This window comes from Belonocnema kinseyi, chromosome 1 (assembly GCF_010883055.1).
Source record: "Belonocnema kinseyi isolate 2016_QV_RU_SX_M_011 chromosome 1, B_treatae_v1, whole genome shotgun sequence".
Classification (NCBI taxonomy): domain Eukaryota; kingdom Metazoa; phylum Arthropoda; class Insecta; order Hymenoptera; family Cynipidae; genus Belonocnema; species Belonocnema kinseyi.
This window is the reverse complement of record NC_046657.1, coordinates 95,612,262-95,636,501: the sequence shown is the minus strand read 5'-3', so window position 1 is coordinate 95,636,501 and position 24,240 is coordinate 95,612,262. Positions and strand designations below refer to the sequence as shown.

The 24,240-nt window shown below is 27.7% G+C and overlaps 3 protein-coding genes and 1 non-coding gene across 5 annotated transcripts in view; 2 read left to right on the top strand and 2 right to left on the bottom strand.

Moving 5' to 3' along the window:
- The first annotated feature begins 288 nt into the window (after positions 1–288).
- On the top strand, positions 289–17,486 carry LOC117173474 (THO complex subunit 5 homolog). Its single transcript, XM_033362079.1, has 11 exons — positions 289–527; positions 2,550–2,687; positions 5,446–5,660; positions 5,743–5,818; positions 6,006–6,191; positions 6,291–6,423; positions 9,112–9,351; positions 9,437–9,539; positions 13,311–13,518; positions 13,614–13,911; positions 17,103–17,486. Exons 1-11 carry the CDS (start codon positions 435–437, stop codon positions 17,417–17,419), a joined length of 2,007 nt encoding a protein of 668 aa, XP_033217970.1. The 5' UTR covers positions 289–434; the 3' UTR covers positions 17,420–17,486.
- Trnal-uaa lies at positions 1,200–1,283 on the top strand. The gene has a single exon. It is a non-coding gene; the product is annotated as a tRNA-Leu (tRNA).
- A 75-nt stretch (positions 17,487–17,561) lies between the features above and the next one.
- LOC117178891 (dynein regulatory complex subunit 2-like) lies at positions 17,562–20,278 on the bottom strand. The gene is made up of 7 exons (XM_033370422.1): positions 20,164–20,278; positions 19,851–19,994; positions 19,518–19,770; positions 18,664–18,887; positions 18,165–18,557; positions 17,897–18,034; positions 17,562–17,735 (listed from the first exon to the last, which is right to left on the bottom strand). Exons 2-7 carry the CDS (start codon positions 19,992–19,994, stop codon positions 17,562–17,564), a joined length of 1,326 nt encoding a protein of 441 aa, XP_033226313.1. The 5' UTR covers positions 20,164–20,278.
- Positions 20,130–24,240, bottom strand: part of LOC117171981 (differentially expressed in FDCP 6 homolog) — a 12,430-nt gene continuing 8,319 nt past the window's right edge. For both annotated transcript variants that reach the window (XM_033359689.1, XM_033359697.1), the window contains 4 exons: positions 23,588–23,929; positions 22,544–22,745; positions 22,243–22,398; positions 20,130–21,423 (listed from right to left, as the gene is read on the bottom strand). In XM_033359689.1, the coding sequence (XP_033215580.1) occupies positions 21,170–21,423; positions 22,243–22,398; positions 22,544–22,745; positions 23,588–23,929 (954 nt within the window). In that variant the 3' untranslated portion in view covers positions 20,130–21,169. The remainder of the gene's footprint in view (positions 21,424–22,242; positions 22,399–22,543; positions 22,746–23,587; positions 23,930–24,240) is intronic.

The following is a 24,240-nucleotide window of genomic DNA, read 5'->3' as shown; positions in this document are numbered from 1 at the left end:
AGTTGATAATGACCATGGACATAGGAAACAAGGGACTAGGCATGCCTTTGCGGGGGTGATGCAATGAGGGGGGAGGTCCGCCACCTTTTGATGTCCCGCGACAAACATGGCAGCGCCCACATGTTTATATTTTCATTCACAGTTTGTCGGCAAAAATGCTCATGCGCATAATCAAGTGGCACATCGTAAGATGGCGGCTCTCCCCACTCATGGAATTCTCCCCCCTCCCGTGGATTCAACCCCGCCAGCCCAAGTTAGGATGGCATGCCTAGTCCCGTGTTTCCTATGGCCATGATAATGACCAACAGTCGCATGAACAGTCGTAACCTCACTTTTTAAATTAGTACGCGCGTCGTGTTTGTGGAATCTTCGTTTTTAATAATTTTATCTGTTTTCTTCTTGCAAATTTTGTTAATTAGTGAGCTTTGGTGAAAATGGTGAAAGAAGCGGATATCGAACCTACAAAAAAGCGAAGAAAATCTGTCGGAGGAGGAACAATTGCAGTGAAGGATGGAGACATGTATAAGGTTTGCAATATATGAATATAATTATTTCGAAATAAATGTTTATATATTATGATAAAAATATGTTGTAAAATAATAACCGTTTCATTATTGTATGTATTTTTATATTTATTGAACTCTAAAAATTATAACTTAAGTCATCAAAGTGAAATACTTCATTGTTTTTCATGTATCTTGATGTTAGCAATCAATGGAACGTCAACATTTTGTTTGTCTCGCCGAAAGTTTGCCGATAGATTCTGTCAATTTTATAACAACTTTTTTTTCAATATTTAAGGAATGTTCATTTTTAAACATGCGAATAAATTATACCAAAATGAATTAGTATTAATGGTATTAATATTCATTTATCAAACAGGTTTCTATAAAGAAAACAAATGAAATTAGTGGCACATATTTTAAACTACCGCAAATCCAAAATCCCCAAAAAATGGTTTATAAAGAATAAAATAGCAATATGAATATATGAAAATAATTTATAATGCAAACAATTCTTTTATTTTAATATCAATTTCATTATTTCTTGTTCTTTTCGGAATGTTGAGTAAAGATCTTAAATGGTTATTATTTTTGTGATTAAGAATTTAAGCAGCATTTTTCAGTCTTAAGTTTATCTTTTTTTAAGTTCGTCAATTTCAACGTTATAGTCTATCTTTAAAATCATTGTCACGACCAGCTAGGTTGGCCGAGTGGTCTAAGGCGCCAGACTTAAGTTCTGGTTCCCAACTGGGAGCGTGGGTTCGAACCCCACACTTAGCAAATTTTTTTGGTACTTTTAGGTTATTTTCGGTATCTTAACAATTATTATAACCAAATTTATTTAGAATAAATGATATTTTTTCTTCCTTTATCTATTAAATATGTAGAACATTGTGTATTTTTAAAAATAAATTTCTAAAATTTCTATTTCAAATCATTAAATTTTAAATTACTTCCACCAAAATCAGTTTAACTCTAAAAGCACGATATTAAACTTTGCAATCTTAATTTTTCACTTATTAAGATTTTACTTTCTAATTATTAATTGATAAAAATACTAATTAGAAATTTTTTAATTTTTTAAATTTAAATTTGCAAATTGTCTGTTTTTCAATATTTAATTTTTGTCAATTTGGTATTCTTCCAACTTTCTATTCATTATCGAAAATATTACTTTTAAATATTTAGAATAAAGTTGAAATTGTACAATAATTTTCAAGTCTTAAAATTTAAAATCATTATTTTTTCCGAATTATTTAATTACTGTTTCATCTTGTATGCACCAGAATTAAAATTGTTGCAGATTTAAATACTGAACTATTGTATTTCTTCAAAAAATACGAAATTTAATCCAAGTTTTAATAATTTCAATATTAAATTGCTCTTTTGTGGAAAATGTTCAGTTTTCAATAATCCAAGTTTTTAAATTTAGCTACATAGGTATATTGGGTGTATGGTATGTACATCAAATGTAACAAAACTGAAAAATTGTGCAGTTCCAGTTGAAAACTTTTCACTTGGATTGTTTTGTATGGAATTTTGTTATATCCCCTAAAATTTGAGTCGCTTTTTAACTATGAAAATTATCAATATTTTTATTTGTGAAATTATTCAAGGGTGAATTAGGTTTTATCCATATAATAAATGTTAATAAAAATAACTCACATTTACATTGTACAAATTGCATACGTTTATATATAATTTATCTAAAATTAAACAATTTATATAACATTTGAGACAACCTAAATTTAAAGAGTGATAAATAGAACAATTTTAATGCAAATAATTGTCAATGAGAATAATTTCAAATTAAGTTTGAAATTAAATATTTTCACATTGAAATTATCTAAGATAAATTAAACATTTTAAAAATAGAAGCATTTGAAATTGAAGAACTTTAGAATTGAAAGCTAAAAAACAAAACCATTTTATATTTGAGGACATAAAAATATACATTTTTCACATCAAAAAAATAAAATCAAACAATTTAAAATAAAGTTTTTTTTTAACTGAATAACATCTGTTTCTTTTTTCTTCAAAATTTAGACGATAATAACTTATGAAGAAAAAGAAGCACTCGAGAGATCTCCAGAAGAAGATTCAGACATTTTTCTCGCCACATGTGAAGGAATTCGCACAGCGATGGCAAAAATTGCTGAATTGAAGACCAGTGAAAGTCCAACTGTAAGTAAAAGTGTTTTAAAAATATTTTTATCTTAAAACTATTCAAACCTAAAATAAAATTATGGAGATACCATCACAATTATTAAATGTTAATCGAGGTGGTATTCACTCAGATATTACTCCGTACACTTTTCGTATAATAATGCGTTCAATATTTTTCTATGAAAAACACAATCCATGAATTATAGGATGAAATCAGAAACAATAATAAAGTCAATTTATTCAGAAAAAGGCACTTAGAACAAAATTTACCTTGAGCGACCACTAAGTATATATTTCTTTATTTTTTACAAAAATCAGGTGTTATTTTTTCACCAAAAGGAATAATTTTTGGGATGCCATATTATTAAAAAATAAATAAAACTTGAAAAAACACCCGTTTAACGAGTTTTTGAAACTAAAAATTTATTAAATTATTTCAAACACACCTAATTTTCAGAAGTCCTGCTTTTAAATTGAACTTTATATAATTTCAAGTTGTAACTAGAATTAATTTGAAATGTTTCAATTCTTGCGTATTTAAATAGCTTTGAATTGCGATTATCTCTTTGAAAAACATCATGACAAAAATACACCTTTCTCTTTGAATTTTTTGACGTTTCCATTTTTTATTTTTTTATCGTGTACGGAAAAATATTCATCATTTTCATCCGTAAATTTTCGATTCAGTAATTTTTTCATGTTTATACCTACAATTATACAATTTCAAAGATTATACATTACCTTTGTAAAAATAAGTAAAATAATTTAAGAAATTTTTACTTTAAACTAAAAAATTTTGTATACCACAATCTAAATGCACCAGAAAGCATTTAATTTAAAATGCATTCAATTAAACTTATACATATTTCGAAAAGAAAACGGAAGGCAGTGCTCGACTTTTAAAAAAGCGACTAAAAGTAAGAAACTGGCTCGTTGGCTTGCAATAATCATTGGAAAGGGTATATTTTCATATTTTTAATGTTTAAATTTAAACAATTAGGAAAAGATATATAAAAAAGTCTTCCCAATTTTTCGCGGATTTTATTCAATTATTTTCTAAAACATAATTCCTGCTAAATTTACCTCTGTTTTCCATTAATCAAAATGCACTAGAAAAAAATCGCTAAGACCCAAGAGTCAAAATTGAAAATTCAGCGATTTTTAACCATTTTTATTTTTTTATTTATTGAGGTTATCTACATGACTTGTGATTTACACATTTTTCTAAGCACGTATGAACTTTTTTAGCATAGAAATATATTAAAAAAATAAAATCAATAACATCCAGGGGTCGAATTTAAAATTACATAAAATTTCAAAAATTTGTAATTTAGTTATTAGAATTATTGTCGATACTTTACTAGTGTATTTATGTGTTAAAAAATTCTACAATGCTTAAAAAAATTATAAAACGAGAAGTGAAAAAAATGATTTTATTGAATACCAAATTCCAAATTTAGAACATTTTTTATACTTCTAATTCATAGTCCGGAATCTTTTCGATATTTTTAAATTCTCATCAGAGAAGGTATTAGATTTGTCTAAAATTTGACCCCCCCCCCCCCTGTTTTTGTCAAATGCCCACGTTTTGAGACCCCTGAATCCGAAAAACAGGTTTTTACGAATGTGTCTGTATGTCTTACCGTATGTCTGTCTGTGGACACGATAACTTTTGATAAAATTAATCTATTAGATTGGCCTTTGGTACACTTTTTGTGTCCTAAGCTAAATGCCAAGTTCGTTGGTCAGCCATTTTGGGTAAAAATTCTAAAAGTGAGAGTATTTTGAAAGTTTTTGAGACCACATTTTTTTATGATTAAAAAATTTTCTGTACCCTTGTTCATAGCGCTTGAAAAGTAAAATGTTAATTTTCGAAAGCCCTACAAGATTATCATAACTTTTAGAATTTTTTCGAAAAATTGATAATTCAATTTTTGATCAAACAAAAAGTAATAAAAAATTGTATTTTGTTGTCCAACTATGCAAGGTAGGAAAAAAATTATGAGACAAAGATTATGCACCCAAAAAATAGCTACAAATTTGTTATTAATCACTTTTTTATAGGACACATAGTTTTTGTTTTATTTATAAAAAACAGTGATAATACAAAACTTAAATTGTTCTTGCACATTCTAGTGTATTTATGTGTTAAAAAACCCCGCTCGTGTTCAGAAAAATGTGTAAACCACTATTTATAAAGATAATTTAAGTCCATACCAAAACCAACATTTTGAAAATTCGCAAATTCCAGAATTTGTTATTTTCCGCCCAACCTAACATAGTATATTGTATTTTTTCCAACTTATAATGAAAATTGTGAAAGTTCAAACAATATGCATGCATTCAGAAAATTCATATTTATGGAATTTATGAAATTCATAATCTTGCCTATTTCATAAACTTTCTTTATACGCTAAAGAAATTATGTGGAAATTTACTTTCAAAATAAACAAAACGCATAAAATTTACAAAGTTTTAATTTTATCAATTTGTGACAAGTTATTTGAGTTTATTTGTGGTTTAAATTTTACTGTAACTGATTTTTTACCCTGATATTGACCTATTCCACTGTTTTTGTGAACTCTATTGATGCCTCACTCTTAAATAGCGCCGTAATATTCGCGCAACAATGGTTAAATAATGCGTAATTAAGGCGTAATATGTATTACTCCGTGCAGGTTTTTGATATTCATAGATATTAATATATATATTCTTTTATTTAATTTGAAATTTCTTTAATTTTATCTTTGAATTTAACATGAATTATATTGTTTAGGCGAAGGAGGAAATCAGCGAATTACAAATAACGACATCGTTGGCTTTCATCGAGTTGAAAAAACTCAACAGGATGGAGAAATTCAGGACAAAATTTGCCCGAGATTCTCTCATAACTGCAAAAAGTGGAGTCGACAGTCGCCATCTTCATTTACAGAATTTATTATATGAAGTCATGCATCTCAAAAAGGAAGTCATGAAGTGTCTTCAGTTCAAGTAAGAATAATCGAAGTATTCAAGTTATTTACTATTTATTAATTGAAGTTATTTATCTTCATCTGATTAATTTATTATTCAGATCAAAGGACGAGATGATAGAATTAGTATCAGAGGAAGAATTTTACAAGGAAGCTCCAGAATCAGTTTCAAGATCCGTAAGTAAAAAAAAAACGAAAAAAATTCGTTTTATGTAAAATTAAAACTTTGGAAAAATCAAATTTTTGAGAATAATTTTAAAGAAATTTCGAAGATACTGAAGTTCCGAAAATTCAAACTTAGGAGCGACCAGTTTTCTACTGAATAAAAAATTTGTAAATTACACAACTGTCTTTAATTTATCAGGAAGTGACAAAAAAAGATCCTCATCAACTGAGACTGGCTCGACTCGAGTGGGAACTCACTCAAAGAAAACAACTAGCTTCTCTCTGTCACGAACTCTTTGATAGTAAAAAGGTCGTCGCTTCGAGTATTGAACAAAAGCAAACCCGATTGGACAATCTTGCTCCGCAACTTCGCACCATTTTGGAAGTAAAACCTTAATAATAAAAACTTTAATAAAAAAAAAAAATACGCTTAAAAAATTATTATGAAAATTATATACAATAATCAACTTCTTTTAAATTTCAGGCCAGCAAACCTTTACAGGAAAGCCTCGGTCTTCCTTTAGACAAAATAAGACACGACCACAAAAAAGCTGCATTATTGTCTTCACCTCTTTATGTCCTCTATGCAAAATCTTCTGCATACAGAGACGCCTATGGTAAAAATGATAAATCTGATCAAATATTTAATTAACTAGAAAAACATATACACGCGCTACGCACGCGTTTTTTTTGTTTCACGCAATTTTTAAATTAAAATATAAAATTAATATTAAAACATTTTTTTTACATTTTTATTATACAATACAAATTTTAGACGAAAAACCCTAACATAACGGAACAAAATATTGTTTTAGATATTATTATTATATTATTTTCGAAAAATCGACTTTTACATTTTTTGATGCATTGAAATATTTATTTATTAAGTTTTCATGTAAAATTATGTAAATATGACATATTTAACAGTTGTTTTCAATACGAACTTTACAGTCGCATTTACAAAAGTTAAAAATTAAGTTGAAATTTTTCTACCATCTTCAATTTTCTTCTATTTTTAATTGTTGAAAATTTATTTTTTCTCCATCGAAAAACTCTACACTGTAAAAAAAATCTATTGAATTTTACATCTCCGGTGGATGTAAATAAAAGAGAATTTCATGGAGATTGAAGAAACACAAGCCGAACACGTTACCACTTACCTAAAACACATAAGATACTACGGGTATTTTTTTGATGTTTAAGTTCCGTAACAAAAATATGAAATATCCGTTTTGAATAACCGCATTTTTTCCGTTCCATTAGCAGAAAATTTAAAAGGCAAAATAGGAATAGCTCGAATTCGGTCTATTTTTGTGTGAAAGCTGCCAAAAAAGTTGAACATAGCTGTCAATTTCCTCACATTAAGAATAAAAATGCTTCAAAATTGAAGGATGAAGGCATCGATGCACAAAGAACACGAGAGACGTTTTCGTATTCACATATTATATGATTAATTATTCTAAATTTAAAATTAATTAGAAATAAAAAATTGTACAGTTTCCGCCAGGGTAAAATTAAAGATCTTTGGTAAAATTAAAAATCTCGATATAATTTTCAATCACAGGAAAGTGATTTAACCGAAGCATGGTATTTTTACACGCTGTGACTGAATTTTCCCTTCTAAATGTAAAGTTCGTACGAGGGAATGTGTAATTTTATTTTTATCGAGTGTGTAATATTACACTGCTGTTCGAGGGTTCTTTTATTTACATCGCTATAGGATGTAATTTCACATACAATGATACAATATGTCATTTTCCGAAATCTTGTAATTTACAAAAATCTTTTTTTACAGTGTAAAATAATCCAAAATTGTTAAAAGATTTTAAATCTTCTTCAAATTGTAATTATTTTTGTTTGAAATACCAATTTTTTATTTTAAAAATGCCAATATAACTTAAAATGGTTAAAAATTATGAATTTTTTTTCGAAATCTAATAATTTTTTAACGAAAATACCGATTTCTAGTGGAAAACGCCAACATAGCCTAAAAGCATTAAAAAGTTGAGCATCTTATTCTTTGCAATAAAATTTTTTTAAATGGAATTCTTGATGGACATTTAATCTTTTCGTTTGGAAATTCATATGTTTGGTGAAAATTTTACTATTTTTTGAAAATTTATTCCATTTGACTGAAAACTTATTTCTCTATCTTAAAATTAAACTATTCTATTTTTGGCTGAAAATTAATTTTCTTTAGTTGAAAATTTATCAGTTTAGTTGAAAATTTCCCTTTTTTTGGTGGAAAATTGACCTTTTTGGTTCAAAATTCAATTATTTAGTTGAAAATTCATATACTTTGTTCAAAATTATTCTTTTTAGTACAAAACTGCTTTATTTTTGTTTGAAATTTCATTTGTTCAGTTGAAAATTATTATTTTTTATTGGAAATTTAAATATTTTACTTTTCGTAAAAGAAAATATATTCAAATTTAATTTTTTTAGTTGAAAATGTATTTTATTTGGTTACATTTTTTCTATTGAAGATGCAATACATTTTGTTGCAAATTCTACCTTCTTTTCTTAAAAACGATTTTTTTTACTAAAAATGTAGCTAATTTTGGTAAAAAATCAATATTTTTGGGTTGTAAATTTAAGTTTTTATTTAAAATTCATCTTTATGGCTTAAAAACTCATCATTTGGGGAAAATTTTGTTTCTTCTTATTGATTGAAAAATATTTCTTGGTTGAAAATTCAAATCTTTTGTTAACAATTTGTCTTTTTTTTTAACTGTAAATTTATCTTATGGGTTGAAAATTCAACTATTTGGCCAAAAATTTATTTTCTTGGTTGAAGATGCATGATTTTAGTTGAAAGTTAATTTCTTTGGTTAAAAATTTAACCAATTTTGTAAACATTTTTTTCTTGAAACTTAGTTGTTTTTTTACTAAAAATGTAGCTGCTTCATTGGTACTAGAAAATTAATATTTTTCAGTTGAAAATACTTATTTTTTTATCGTGTAAAAATTCGTCTTTATGGCTTAAAAATTCAAGATTTAAGGGTGAGATTTTTTTCTTTATTGATTCAAAAATCTTTCTTGGTTGAAAATGCAACTCTTTGTTTGGAATTTCGTATTTTTGTGTTTAATTTAACAGTTCTTTGTTGTAAATAAAACTATTTTTTGGTGTGAATATAATTGATTACACTTTTTGTCGAGAATTTATTTTTTCGATTAAAGATTTATCTGTTTGGTTGAAAATTCGCTTTTCCTTGGTTGAAAATTAATTATTTTAACTGGAAATGTAACAATAAAATATCTTTTAAATTTGCGACTTTATTGCCAATTTTCCTGTTTTATTTTAGATTCATCATTGATTGTGACAATCGAAGGCGACGAGGATGAAGCTAAGCGAACAAACAGTCAAGACAGGCTTCAAGAATCCGATTCTGATGCGGAAACTACTTCGGAAAATGTAGTCGAGGAAGCACCGGTTCATAAAAAACGACACCACCGAATGTCGAAAGAAGCAAGACAGGAAGAAAAGAAATTGAAGCTTCTTCAACGACATCCTCTCAGTGTCAAGATTGTTCTCCTATTCAAAAGTACATATGCTCAAATTTCACTGTTAAATTGCTTCATTTTTACTGACATTTTTGGATTTGTAACTGGCTCATCCTTTTTTTGTAGATGAAACAAAACTGACGCTACAATTCTTCTACTTAACTGTTCTGAAGGTCGTATCTGTTGAATCGAATCTAGAAAGCGTTGACCAAGGAGGTGTCACTGCAGGGTGAATGAATTACTATCTTCTCTTGATAATATCTGTGAAGATTTTTATTTTTTATGTTATCAGTATCTTCCCATAATAGACTCGATTTTTCTGCTCAAAGTCTCTCTTATATTGCCATTTTTTGCCTTTTTGAAAGAATTCACTTTTACCATATTTTTCCACTTAAATGATGACTGGATTAGTACAAACCAATAAGTTCCTATACTTTAGGTTTAAAAAAACTTTTGATCTGACTATATTAGAAATGGAGGCCTAAAACAGTCTAAAACTAAGATGATTTCCAATTCGTAGGGGTTGGTTTAATTTCTACAGTTTGAAAGTATACCCTACATAATTAAATAAATCCAAATTCAAAGCCAAAATAGGAGAATTTCCAAATTTGAAGAATGTGAAATTAAATTTCTTTCAAATCAAAGTCATACAAATAAAAAGAAGTATTAATGAGCATTCTAAACTCAAATTTTTTAATTTAAAGTCAAATATGTATATATATTTTAAATAGAAAACATATATAATATGTTGAGCTTTCTATTTCGAATTATTCAGTTCCTAAGATAAGAATGTGGAATATCATTCTTATAAAAGATATTGAATTGAAGATTATTCAAACTAGAGAAACTGATTCGCTGGTAGGCTTAAAACAAGTTTTCGAAAAAAGTATATTTAAAAATTTGTAATTCACCGAATAGGAATTTAAAGATTTTAATAAATATGCAAGTTTTTAACTATCTTTTTTTAACATTTCAACCTTAAAATCACACATCTAATTATTTTGTGCGATTTCAGGTGCCAATTAATGAAATTGGGCAGATTTTTCCACAAAAGTTTGACAATTTCGTAGAAAATTCAAATATTTAGTGGAAAATTGATCTACTGTATTAAATTTTTTTTCAGTTGAAGATTCATCATTTTAGTTCAAACTTAATTTCTTTGGTAGTAAATTGAACTATTTTGTTAAAAAAATGGTTGTTTTTTTCTTTTGTTGAAAATTTATCTATTCCATTTTTACTATCAAGTTTATCTTTTTAAGTTGGAAATTCAACTATTTGGTGGAAAATTTCATTACTTGGTTGAAAATTCATCTTTTCGGTTGAAAATTGAACTGTTTGATTGATGATAGGTGTATTTTGTTTAAATTTTTTTCTTTTTCTTAGAAAATCAATGGTTTTTTCTTAAAAATGAAATTGTTTTTGATTTAAAAATAAAAATAGTTTTTAGTTGAAATATTAAGTATTACATTTTTTGTTGCAAAATTCAATTAATTTCTTAAACAATTCATTTTTTTGGGGTTAAAAATTAATTTCTTTAACTTAAAATTTTACAGTTTGGTTAGAAATGATGTTTTTTGTTAAAAATGTACATTTTTTGATCGAAAATTCAATTGTTTTGTAGAAAACTCGTCTTGTTGGCTGGAAAATTCAAATTTTTTGTAGAAATTTGGTCGTTTTTGAAAATTTAAATCATTTGTTGACAATTTGTCTTTTGGTAGAAAGTTAGTCTTCTTGGTTCAAAATTCAACTATTGGGTTAGCAATTTATTTATTTTGTTGCAAGAACGTTTTTTTTTTTTGTATAAAAGCAATCTTCTTGGTTGAAAATTCAACTATTTGGTTCAAATTTGACGTCTTTGTGGTAGAAAATTAATCTTATTGGTTGAAAATTCATCTTTTTTGGTAAATATTTCATCTTTTTTGATTAAAATTGCAACTGTTAGGTTGAAAATAAATCTGTTTTGGTTGTGGATACAAATTTTTATTGAAAATTCGTCTTTTTGGTTTAATACGACTGTTTTTTTAACCCATTACGACCAAAGCTATCAATTTTATAACATGAGTTTCACCGCAAAATTTATGGGTATAACAAAACAATAAATAGATCAAAAGTACTGTTCCTTATGTTTTTGGATGAAGCTAAATTCGAATCCATGGTCAAAATTTCGAACATTTAGACTTCAAAATTAAATATGGCGGTTTTTGTATACGAAAATAGTGAAAAATGTTTTATTTTTATCATTTTTTTCAGACATGAAACGCTTTAATATCTTAAAATTTCTTCAAACATCGGTACACAAAATTCTTAAAATTGAACAAAAAATTTTTATGTATGTTTTTTCTTCCAGAATGGCGGACAAAATGCAAAAATGTTCAAAAAATTGTTTTTTTCCATCATCTTTGTTTTTCTCAAAAACTTGAAAGTTAAAAAAAAAGTTCTATAGAATAAAAATGTCTTGAAATTTTGGGAAATAATTGATTAAACTTCATGCGAATTGAATTCGCATGAAGTTTGATCAATTATTTCCCAAGATCTATAGACTCTGGTACAAATTTCCCAAGAATAAAAATGTCTTAGAATTAGTCAAAGAATATTTTTGAGTTTTTTCAGATTTTTTGAAAATTTTATTTGCAAATTTCAAATTTTTTATTTTTGAAAAATCTGCAAAAATTCATTTTGTTCTATGGGTAATTTCAAGGCATTTTTAATCTATCAAACTTTTTTTTAAACATTGAAGTTTTTGAGAAAAACAACGATGAGGGGAAAAAAACAGTTTTTAGGACATTTTTGCATTTTGTCCGCCATTTTTGAAGAAAACTCACATACACACACACACACACACACACACACACACACACACACATATATATATATATATATATATAAATTTTCCGTTAAAGTTTAAGAATTTTAAGCACCGGTGATTGAAGAAATTTTAAGATATTACCGCTTTTTATGTCTGAAAAAAATTATAAAAATAAAAAATCAAACATTTTCCACTATTTTTGTATATAAAAACCGCCATATTTAATCTTGAAGTTGAAAATATTGCAATTTTGACGACGGATTCGAATTTAGCCCACCTAAAAACTTTGCTATACAAAGTATTGTTTTGTTATACTCATAAATTTTGCGGTCAAACTCATGTTATAAAATTAATAGCTTTGGTCGTTAATGGGTTAAAATGAAAATCTTTCCTTGGTTAAAATATCAACTATTACATTGTTTGTTGAGAATTCATCTTTTTTGTTCAAATGTTCAAACTTGGTTGAATGTTGAACTACTTTGTTAATTCAGAAGAAAATGTGAGATTTTACTACATCCTCCCACTTTTAAATCATTTTGCGTCATTTTTTGATAACTTCTCCATAAATTCACACAAAAAATTAAGAAAAAAACCTTACGAAATTTATGCGTGGCCCCTAAAGATCAAAACAATTCACTGTAATTATTCGTCTTTTTAGGATCTATAAAAATTCCCAGTTATTTTCTGTTTTTTCGTTCGGGTGGCCACCCTGATTTTGAACTACTATTAAATTAATTAGCACCATATTTTAAAATGTAATAAATGTACATACATTTTGATCAATTGAAAAGTGTTTAAAAATACTTTATGTAGAATGCTTAGAACAAAAGTAGAAAGTATACAACTTCTTCATTTTCATGAAGAAAATTAAAAAATCACCCTATTTCACCATATCGAGTGCATTAATTAGTGTTTTACAACCTATGGAATAATAAAGTTGATCTAAAATGTAAGAAATTTAAATTAGATTAAAATCCAAATTAAAAATCCTATTTAACGTACTATAATCAAATTGATGCAAACTCCTGTTAAAAACAAGAATCCAACGACAAAATTTGGACCACAACGAATAGAATAGAATTTTTTGTTTTTGTTTATTCGTTGTAGTCCAAGTTTGGTCGTTAGATTCTTGTTTTTAACAGGAGTTTGCATTAAGTTGGTCTCTAATAATATCCAAATTATTTCTAAACCTAGGGACATGTTGATATCCGAATCTGTTCTCCGAGAACTCTACCCCAGAGACACAGGACTCGAATCACCAAATCCGGCGAATCATTATCAATTGGCGAGACACAAACTTGGATCTTTTCCTTCTCTAGGACTCGGGATTCCCTACAAATGGGCTCAACGAATGGCAGGGCTTTATTTTGACGCGCCCGACGTTCAAGAACAGAGAGCAAATGTTCGTATTTTTATTTATTTTTTTATTTTCTTTAATTCCTGATTGTACCTTTTGTTTCATACTGCCGTTCTAATTTACTTGAGGTCTTTTAATAGGTCACTAGTCAGGAACTTGCCCATGACAACATAGAAAATGTCCTCAAGGAAATAAAGAGGCGCGTGAAGGCTAGGCTTGAATTATGTACTGAGATTCGTCAACTAGAGTCTGGAAACTTGCCTATTTTCACTGGTACTGTGGATCCCATTCCGCAGAAAATCGCTACAAATTTGTGCAAGTTTGTAACCCTCTCCTGGAAGAACTACTGCAATAGTCCGGATACGCCTCCATTTTGTCGTGACGGTTTGGTCAACTCGATTGACGTTTTTTACGAGGCTGTTCTACGAAGAGGAAGCAGTTAGTTTAAACTATTTGTTCATATATGATAATTAAGCTTTCGAGTGAACAATAAAGTATTTGTCGTAGGCATGTAGAATTTCTGAGCAGTCTGGGCATTCAGAATTCAACCATTTTTCTAAGCGCTTGGCTATCTAACATTTTTGATTTTTATTTTCATCTAATTATTGAAATATGCTTTCACAAAATGTTAAGAGTAATGATTGTATGTCATATAATTAAAAAGTCTCATTTTCAAGCGGAAAAATTTTGCCTACAAAACAGTAGAATTTTCAATCAGTCCGTTCAATATTTTAAAAAATAGTTAAATTGTCAGTTTAAAAAAAATATTAACCAACAAAAATTCAACTAAAATGATGAATCTATAAACAAATTATTGAATTTTCTACAAATCAGTTGAGAATTTTCAACAAAAAAGTTCATTTTTTACCAATCAGTTGAATTTTCAATAAAATAGTTAAATTTTCAGTTCAAAAAAATAATCATTATCAAAAAGAAAACGAATTTTTAAAAAAGAAGATTAATTTTCTACCAAAAAGAAGAATTTTCAACCAAATTATTTGAACAGCGGCCGTTCAAAAATACGTAACACCTTTAGGTGGGGGGGGGGGTCCACCGCGAGCATTACGACAATGTTAAAGTTACATAAACTTACTATAGAAAAAACTTTACGTGGGGGGGGGGGTTAACATTTTCAGAAAAAAGCATTATGTAATTTTTAAACTGCCTCACAATAGGTATGACGCTAGTTCCTATATTTTTAAAATAAATAGTGGAGTTTTTTAATTAAACCAGTTCAATTTTTAAATATAAACGGTGAAGTTAGATTTTCATTTAGGAAAATTAATTTTCCATACAAAAACGATTTTTCTGGAGAACAGTTTAATTTTGTACGAAATAGTTTAATTTTCTATAAGCGAAAAATACGTATTTTTTACAAATCAGTGTAATTTTCATATTCAGAATATAAATTTTCAATAAAACAGTTAATTTTAAACCAATGAGTTGAATATTGAACAAAATAATGCAATTTTAAGTTAAAAAATTCATTTTTATCTGAAAGAAAACGAAATTTTAAAACAGAAGATTAATTTTCCAGCAAAAAAGATCAATTTTCAACAAAATACATAAATTTTTAACCAAAAGCATTACTTTTTAAACTAGAAAATATCCATTTATAACCACACATAGCGTAGTCAGATTTTCATTTAAGATAATTAATTTTCAATACAGAAACGAATCTTCTACAAAATAGTTTAATTTTATACCAAATAGTGGAATTTTCAAGCGACAAAGGAATTAAATTTTCAGATAAAAAAATTAATTTTTAACTAAAAATAAAACGAATTTCCAATTAAAATCATGAATCTTCAAACAAAAAAATTTAGTTTTGAGAAAGTAGTTTAATTTTCAACTTAGAAAGATGCATTTTTAACGCAGTTGATATTTTAACCAAAGAAAATGTTTTAATTTAAGATAAAAAAAATATTTGTATTTAACCAAAAAAACGAAAATTCAACAAAATACTTAAATCCTGAACTGAAAGAGAATAATTTTCAAGGAAATTTTTGAATTAGTAACTAAAAAGTTGATTTTCTATCAAAAAAGGTGAATTTTTGACAAAACAAATAAATCTTCCACCACACAGTTAAATTTTCTACCAAATTTCTTAACTTTTGAGTCGAAAATAAAATATTTCAACAAAACGTTTGAATTTTCAATAAAAAAAGTTAGTTTCCAACCGAAATGGATTTATTTTTATTCAGACAGTGGATTCTTAACCTTAAAAGTTGATATTTCTACCGAAAAATATGAATTTTCAACCAAAAAAATTTGTATTCTAAAAAAAATAGAAGAATTAAATTTTTAGTCAAAACAATCAATTTTTAATCAAAAATGAATTCTCAATAAAATAATTCAATTTTAAATACAAAAGATTAATTTTCTACCAAAAAAGACACAGTTGTAATAAAATATAAAAAAGTTAAAAATTTTCAACAAAATATATGAAATTTAGCCAAATAGTGGAATTTTCAACCCAAAAGATGAATATTGCATAAAAAAAAGAAAAAAAAACGAATTTTCTACCAAAATGATGAACCTTTGCAAAAAATTAATTTTCAACCAAATACATGAATTTTCAACTGAAAATATTAAGTTTCTATGAAAAATAAAGTACTTAAATTTTCAGTTAGTAAAATAAATTGTCTACAGCGAATTATCTTTAACCAAAAAGATTAAGTTTCAACTAATAAGAGTAATCTTCTACCAAAAAAGACAGATTTTCAACATGTATTTGCATTTTCACATATAGCAGATACATTTTGAATAAAAAATAGAGCAATTCAATTTTCAGTTCAAAACTTAATTTTCAATAAAATAAAACTCAATTTGTCAACGAATTAGTCTAATTTTGAACAAAAAAGAGAAATTAGCCACTAATGTAATATTAAATGTTCTCCCAAAAATTTGAATTTCAAATAAAAAACAAGAATTTTAAATTAAATTTTTAAATTTTCAATTTAAGAAGATAAATTTTGAACCAAACATGTCCGAGTTAAATTTTCAGTTAAAGCAATTAATTTTTGACTAGAAAACATAATTTTGAAAATAATAGGTTTGACAACTAAAATGATGAATCATCAACAAAATAAATAAATTATTAACAAAGCAGTTCTACTTCCAACTAAGTAGTTGCACGTGATGTTTGATATTTCAATCAAAAAGGATTTTAATTTTATACCAAAAATAGTTGAATTCAACCAACAATGATGAATTAAAAAAAAAATAATTTGAATCCTCAAGCAAAAGAGATTATTTTGCAACCATATAGTTGCGATTTTTAACCATAATAATAAAATTAACTTCAAATTTAGTTTTTCGAAAATTCTCTAACTCTATCAGGTTTTCACTGACATTCCCTGACTTTCGGGAATTACCTGATCTGTAACAGCTCTGTCATTTAAAAAATTATATGTTTATTTCGTTCTAGAATGTGTTTTTTTTAAATATATGAAGTAATTATAGTACATAATTGTTTATAGAATAAATGCTTTAAATTCTCTTAAATGCTCTGTAAATGACCTGTTTGAGCCTAAATGCTGTCGGAAGTCTGCCGAAAACTTCTAAATATCTATGACGCATAGATATCTTGAAATGTCGATGAATAATTTTGAAAAAAAAATTCTTAGGTGAGCTCATCGCTCGGATTGCAATAAAACCCGATTACCCAAAAGTCACTCCAGTCTTCAGCATAAGTTTAAGTCCATCAGTTCCAGCTTCAGTCGATGTTCTCCGAGATATTGAGAGGGAAGTGAACGTAATGTGGGAAAAGCCCCCGACTCTGACTGCACAAATTCAACGGCTCAGAGCCTGTTTCGATATTTATTTGGAAACCGAAAGTATGGCACCAAGGGAGAAGATTTTCTTCCATCCAGTCAAAGGAAGAACTCGCTCTCGTCCCTACAAGTATGTTGCTTTAGGCGGAGGTATTTTTACTCATCGATAAAATATTATGAGAAATCATCAAAAGTGTACGATTCTAATTTCCAAAAATTTAATAAACTTGTTTTCAGACAGAATCAGAGAGAAATTCTTTCCTGAGCTTAGACTTATTCAGATATATTCGAGAAATGAAGAATATGTAGAATTTAGATCAAGGGGATTTTTCTTGAAACAGAGAATAGGTATGTCCGAAGTTTATTTTTGAGGAGGTTGTTTTCTGATCTCAAACGAGCTCGTTCCCGCTTCATTAAAATGTTTTCGGCATTCACATGGTTAACTTGCTGCCAAAAGTTTTCCATTTTGTCGTAGAGATCAACAATCTGAGAAAATATAACAATTTTTTAGTAGGAAGAGTTACCCACTCACTTTGAGTCACTTGATATATAAAATTATGCAATTTAAAAATATAGATTCCAGATGCAGGCGCATTTTAACATTTTTAACTTAACTTAAAATTAATAATAAATTAATTCAATCTTACGCCTTTCGTTGCTATTTCATTTGCAGCCTCTGCATCCTTTACTGAATATTTTTTGATAAGCAAAGGCGGTTCCAAGTCTGCGCAAAGTTTGATCAAAAATTGAATAGTCGAACTCTTTTCCAATGTTTCTCCCAATTTCTAAAAATGGTGCGTAAAAATAAAATACATAAAACATAACATTTCTGTTTCTAAATGTTAACAGCAAATTTTTGTTTTATTAGTTCATTATTTATTAATTACATATTTATTTGTAAAAAAAAGCTCAAACCTTAATAACTTCTCCACTCCTGGCACTTAATTTCTTCAACTGCAAAGCATCAATCGTCTGCATCAATGTTATTTCCTGTCTCAATTTCCAAATTCTTGTCGATAATCTCTCCATCTGACTTTTTAATTCGGAAATACTTTCTTCCCTCTCTCTTTTCAAATTATGAATCTCGTTTTTCAAATTTTCCACAGTTTCTGACAATTGTGAGTGTAGTTTTGGAAATTGTGCAGCCTCTAAGCTATTTGCATCATCTTGTTCTTTCAAGTATTCATATTGTTTTCTTTTCGTCTCCGTTGAAGATTCATAATCAAAAATCACTTTTTGGAGCTCCAAACTTCGAATGTCCATTATGGACTCTGCCTGCTTTCTTATTTCTGCCATGTCCTCGTTTTTCTGATAAAGGAAAATAATTGTTAAAATTAATAGTGCATTTTTTTAATAAGTTTTAGAATACCTAATGAACCGGAAGTAAAAATTAGGACATGAAAAGGGATTTTACTGAATATTCTATACTGTATGTGCTGATTGCATTCCGAGTTTTCGTTTCTGTTATTATTTGTTGTATCCAATTGTTTTGAGAAAAAATTATCCTTTCTAAATTTCTCATATCTTCCCGCATTAATTCTTTTAGTTTCTGGAATTCAAGTTTGTCGACGTTTTCTATTTTTTCTAGAGATTGGAGATAAATATTTCGGAGAAATTCGAGTCGTTGACCACTTCTTCCTGCAGAAATGGAATTATATTTTTAATCTTGAACCTTCAAAATCCAAGTTTTCTACATTTAAATTTCAAGGATATTTATTGCTTATAAATTGATATTTTCGAACATTCAGGCACTATCAAACTTTCATTTTTCAAAATCTTCTGTTTAACAAATTTGGAAAATTTACAAATATTTACGGATATATAAATACGGATATTTTTAGATTTTTATTCTCAAAAGTATTTAATTATTCAAGAAAGGCGTTTTAACCTTGAGATTTCTAAAATTTGAGTTGCTAGCTCAATTTTAGACATCCACCATTTTGAATTTCTCAAGAAATTAAGCCCTGTTGAATTTTTAAATATTGCTCGATTCCAAATTCAGGTCCGGGTACTTTTTTGAATTTGGAAGTATCAATATTTTTTCCAAAATACGAACTTTTTAAATTTTAGCACTGCAAAATTTTAATTTGAAAAATATCCACGAAGGCTATTAACTAAACATGTTTTAAAAAATCGGACGCTTATAAATTTTACTTTTTTCTCAAATTTGATTTTCCTAACAGTCAGGCGCTTAAAAATTTGTATTCCTTAAAATACAGTGCTTTGAAAATTTCTATTTCATTAACATAACTTCATCAAGTTCTTTACCAATTAATGTATCAATTATGTCCATATGAGCTTCTTGCAATCTTCTATGATCAAGATCAGCTACTTCAAGATTTTCACACAATTTATTAATAACTTCATCCTTAGCTTTTAAGGCACGAGAAAAATTTGTCCACAAATATTCAACTTCTTGATATAATTCTCTACATTTAATTTTCCTCAGAATACATCTCCATTGTTCGTTGATCTTCGCAGTATTTATTCTCGAAAATGCGTCTTCACGTTTTAATTTATTCTAAAATAAAAAGTCAAACTTGTTAAATTTTTAATATTCGTAAAATGCATCTTTAGCCACAGACTTTTAAAATCTTTCACCTTTGTAAAAACTGCAATTAGTTGCTGTTTTCTTCTCTTTGCTTCCAATTCAATTTCTGCTCGATGTTGTAAATAACGAGCTCGCTCTTCATCGCTCATTCGAGCCAATTTCGAAGATTTTCCTTTTTTCTTCTTCGCTGGCATCTGGATTAAATTAAATTTAAAATGAATTTAATTTGAAATTAATTAAATCCAAAAAATGTATGTAGTTAGGGATAACTTTGGAAATGTACTTCTTATCTAACTTTAATTGTGAAAAAGAATAACAAATGACGCAAATATGTTTTTTGATATTTTTTTATTTCTTCTTAACCTTTTTATAAATTACACGTCCGGTTAATCTCAACTGTTTGGAGTTTGTCCTAAAAAGGTCTGTTTCATTTCCTCAATGCAGACTTTAGGCTGGCAACAATGTTTGATCGATTCTTTTACTCTTCTTAATTGCGTAAACGCCATAGAAATGGAAACAATCATAATTTCATTAATTAGAATTCAACAAGCTCGTTTCCCTTTTATGAAATGTAAAGGTACTTTTTGATATCGATATCGTTAACATTCAAAGTTAACAACTTTTGTAAAATTTCAAAAACGCCTTAAATTTACGTTTTCGTATTCACAAATTAAAACTAACGGGATCACTTAAAGAGAGAATTTTGGTCAATATTTACAACAGTCAAGCTTACGTATTATTAATGCTTATTTATATTATTATTAGCATCGTTATTAACTAAAAATAAAAATATAATATTAAAAATAGAAATACAAATATAAAATAATAAAAGTATACGTACAGAAAAATTAAAACTTTTTGAAACAGTTTGGCAATTTGGTTCGTAAAACATGGACTTTTTTCATTTCGGAAGATTCTTTGTTTATTTTTCAAGTTTGGAATATTTTCAGTTTCAATTTTTTAAATCAGAAATTTAACGAATTTTGGTCATTTCCAAATTAGATTTTTAAAAAATGTGTCATTTCCGAAATTAAAGTGTTCCAAAAATCTATATAGATTTATAAAGCTTAATGGATGTAAACCAATTCTTGGTTTTTGAAAACTATAGCCTTCAAAATTTGATTTTTCCAAATTTCGAACTTAAACATTTTAATTAATATTAACATTTTTGTTATTAAAAATTGTTTGGCAAAGTTTGGCAGCGAATAAAGGCATTTGGCTGGATTAAAATTAATTTTACCCTTTTCAAGTAATTGTACCCTGTCGGATAAAATTAATTCCCGTTCAAAATAGGGAATTAATTCTTAAAACATTGCCCTTGAGCTTCATTTATGTTTAATTTGCAGTCTTGCGTGCGCCTGAGTGCAAATTAACAATTTTTTTGAAGTGTGATTGCCCGTTCTTCGAGTTTTTCTAAAATTAAGGGTCTTTCCTTCGTTGTTGGGATGAAACTTTGAGTACGTCTGATTCTTTCTCCACTTCCTGGAGGTCGAACAGAGACTATTTGAGCCTCCAGGAGAATTTGAGCCTCTTCTGCTAGCCTGGCTTTTTCTCGAGCTGATTTCAATTCTGAATCCAGGCTCTGCTTCTCAGATTCAAGTTGTTGTAGCCGAATTTCTGCATCTAAAATTGACCCAAATTTACGAGGTTTTAAACGTTTTTATGTGTTAATTATGTGTTAAACGTTTCTAAAAAATGCATAATAATTTCAGTTTTTCATTAATACATAATCCTGGCATTATAATATTTAAACTGAAAAAATTTGAGGTTTTTTTAATATTCGTTTTTCAAAATATATGGTTCTGAAATAATTTTTTATTAACTTTACAAGGAGCTTCCAAATTATATTTACAAAATTCCAATACTTTGCAAATTGTTCAGGAACATCAATAATTAGATTTTACGAAATTTATGAGTACATTCTTGTTTAAATTACATATCTTATTTAAATTTAAATTAAAAGGGTTTAGATTTTTCTAAAATTCACATCATTCCGAAATTCAGCTACTCTGAAATTTTGTAGTATTTCTAAATTGAAAATGAGATCGAAGACTTAATTTGTTGATATTTACACTTGATTTTGATTTTTTCAAATTTAGTTGCACACAAACTTTATTTATCCAAACTTGTATAAAAAATGTAAATCGTTATATTTAGAATTCAAAAGATTCTTAATTTTATTTTCCAAACTTGGGTCCCTTTTAAGGTTTCCAAATTTAAATTTGTTTTGATACTTCGATGTTTTGAATTATTTCTCTAATTATGAAACGAGAACACCCCAAATATTTATCAGGGATTTTCTTTTTTTCAAAAAGGAACAAGAATTTCGAAATACACTTATCAAACTTGGCAGTCCCGAAGAAGCATCTAACAGAACCTTCGTTATTTGTAATAAAAAAATTTAAAAACTGGAATACTTTTTTTTTGTAAATAATTAAGTACCTTCAAGTTGTCTCTCGTTATCGTGTTGCTTTCTCTCGAACTCGATTAGTTTTAATTTCTCAGATTCAAGAAGATCTTGTTGCTCTTTTTGGAGTCTTTCTAATTGTTCTCGTCTCTCCCATTCTTCGCGAAGTACTCGAGCTTGCAAAGCTCTTACTGAAATAATAAATATTGGAGACTCATTATTTTCTCTCATTTATGTTTATCATAAAATAAAAAATTATTCCTATGTAGTGAATACATAAATATTAAAAAGTACCAACTTGAATTTTAAGTTTAAAAAATAAATTTTATATATTACCTATTTCTTCATCCCTTAGTGCTTGTTTTTCTTCTTGAAGTAAAATCTCCAACCTTTTTTTAACGTCTTCCAATTCTTGCACTTTAGCATTCTCCTCTTTGGAAAGAGCTTCCAATTTTCTAGCCTGAATCTCAGCTGCTATTCGAGCTTGGCGTTCGTGTTGAAGTTCGAGTCTCGTTTCTTCTCTCTGTTGTCTTGAAGCCTATTAACAATATATCTTTTTTAAATTGTCATTTCAAGAAATTTTAAACACCTTCATTCCAATTTTAAGATTTTCTAAATTTTTGTTGCTTTTCAATGTGGATTCGTTTCAAAATTAGAATTTCCGAAAATTTCCCCTTTCCCATCATTAACTCAAATTTGGTTTTCGGAATATGTAAGTCCTTCTAATGTTCAATATTTGAAATTTTGAACTTTTCAAACTTCGATCGGCTAGGAATTAAAATTTTTTATCACTTCCAAATTTAGATTTTCAACAACTCAAGCATTTCAGATGTTTCAAAAACCTTTCTCACATTTTTCACATTTTTCCAAACTTTTTTTGTTATCCATCAGTGGTCATTTCAACTTCTTCGAATTTTTATTAAAATTTTCATTGGTTAAAAAATAAAAATTTTCTTTAAAGCAGTTTTTATAATAATCCCTGATCATTTTCAGAAAACTACAATTCTAATTTTCGAAATAATTTGCAAATAAAAAAATCTTGTTTAGGAATATTATTTCATTATTTCACAAATATATTAAGTTTTTCTTCACTTGTAAATGATTTTAATTATTAAATTACGTTTCCTAGCAATAATTCAACACCAGCTGATTAACAATTTTTTTGTAATTGATCTAAAATTTATTCCCTTTTTTTATTTTTAGCATAGCTAATAAATATTTGTAATGAAGGACGTAACTCAGTATTAAAAATGTATTATTCATGTTTTGAAAAGTAAAAAAATATTTCGGAAAATGTTATGATACGTTTTTTTCTTTGATTTGAGTAGCTAGCTATCCTCTATTTACAAGATAATAATTTTTTGTAATTATTATTAGAACCTGGCGAGTAGATCTCCTTTGATAAGCGAGAGTTCTCTGATATCCAATTTTCTCAGTCGAATGTTGAATCGCAATTTGGAGAGCAGACAGCCATTGCAATCTCCCTCGATGATCTTCAGCGACAAGTTCAATGCACCTGTGTTCTGGAGTACTCAGAATAAATTTTCTGTCTGGCTTTCCTCCACTGCTTGCAGCATCCGCCCAGGAATTCACGTCCAGGGTAATTATACCCGATGCTTCTTTTTGTTGAGAATCTTTGCAGTACGTCAGTTCTCCAGGACGCAGGACAAACCAAAAGCACCGTAAGGTTGGGAGCAAAAATCCCTTTTTCATTAAGTAGCCCTAGAAAAACATCTTTCTATAAATTATAAATAAATTTTTAATGTTTAACAATTGGTGCGCCTTTGAATTATAATTTTCTGAAATTAAAGGTTCCCATTTGGGATTTCAAAAAAATAAGAATTGTCCCAAATAAGGATTCTTTGAAAAATGAGGGGGCTTCTAATATGAATATTTAACAAAGGAGGTGGGTAAGCATGTAAAAATAACTCCCGAACATATGAATCCTACATAGATTGGCCTTAAAAATTGACATCTATGTGAATAAAAATTCCTGCAACTTTCATTTTTTTAGTGTTATTGCGGGGGGGGGG

Coding starts and splice junctions, on each gene's coding strand:
- LOC117173474 (XM_033362079.1), top strand. CDS start 435: ATGGTGAAAGAAGCGGATATCGAACCTACAAAAAAGCGAAGAAAATCT. Junction 528..2,549: donor AGGATGGAGACATGTATAAG/GTTTGCAATATA, acceptor TTCAAAATTTAG/ACGATAATAACTTATGAAGA. Junction 13,519..13,613: donor TTCAAGAACAGAGAGCAAAT/GTTCGTATTTTT, acceptor GTCTTTTAATAG/GTCACTAGTCAGGAACTTGC.
- LOC117178891 (XM_033370422.1), bottom strand. CDS start 19,994: ATGCCAGCGAAGAAGAAAAAAGGAAAATCTTCGAAATTGGCTCGAATG. Junction 19,771..19,850: donor TAATTGCAGTTTTTACAAAG/GTGAAAGATTTT, acceptor TTTTTATTTTAG/AATAAATTAAAACGTGAAGA. Junction 18,888..19,517: donor CATAATTGATACATTAATTG/GTAAAGAACTTG, acceptor CCATTTCTGCAG/GAAGAAGTGGTCAACGACTC.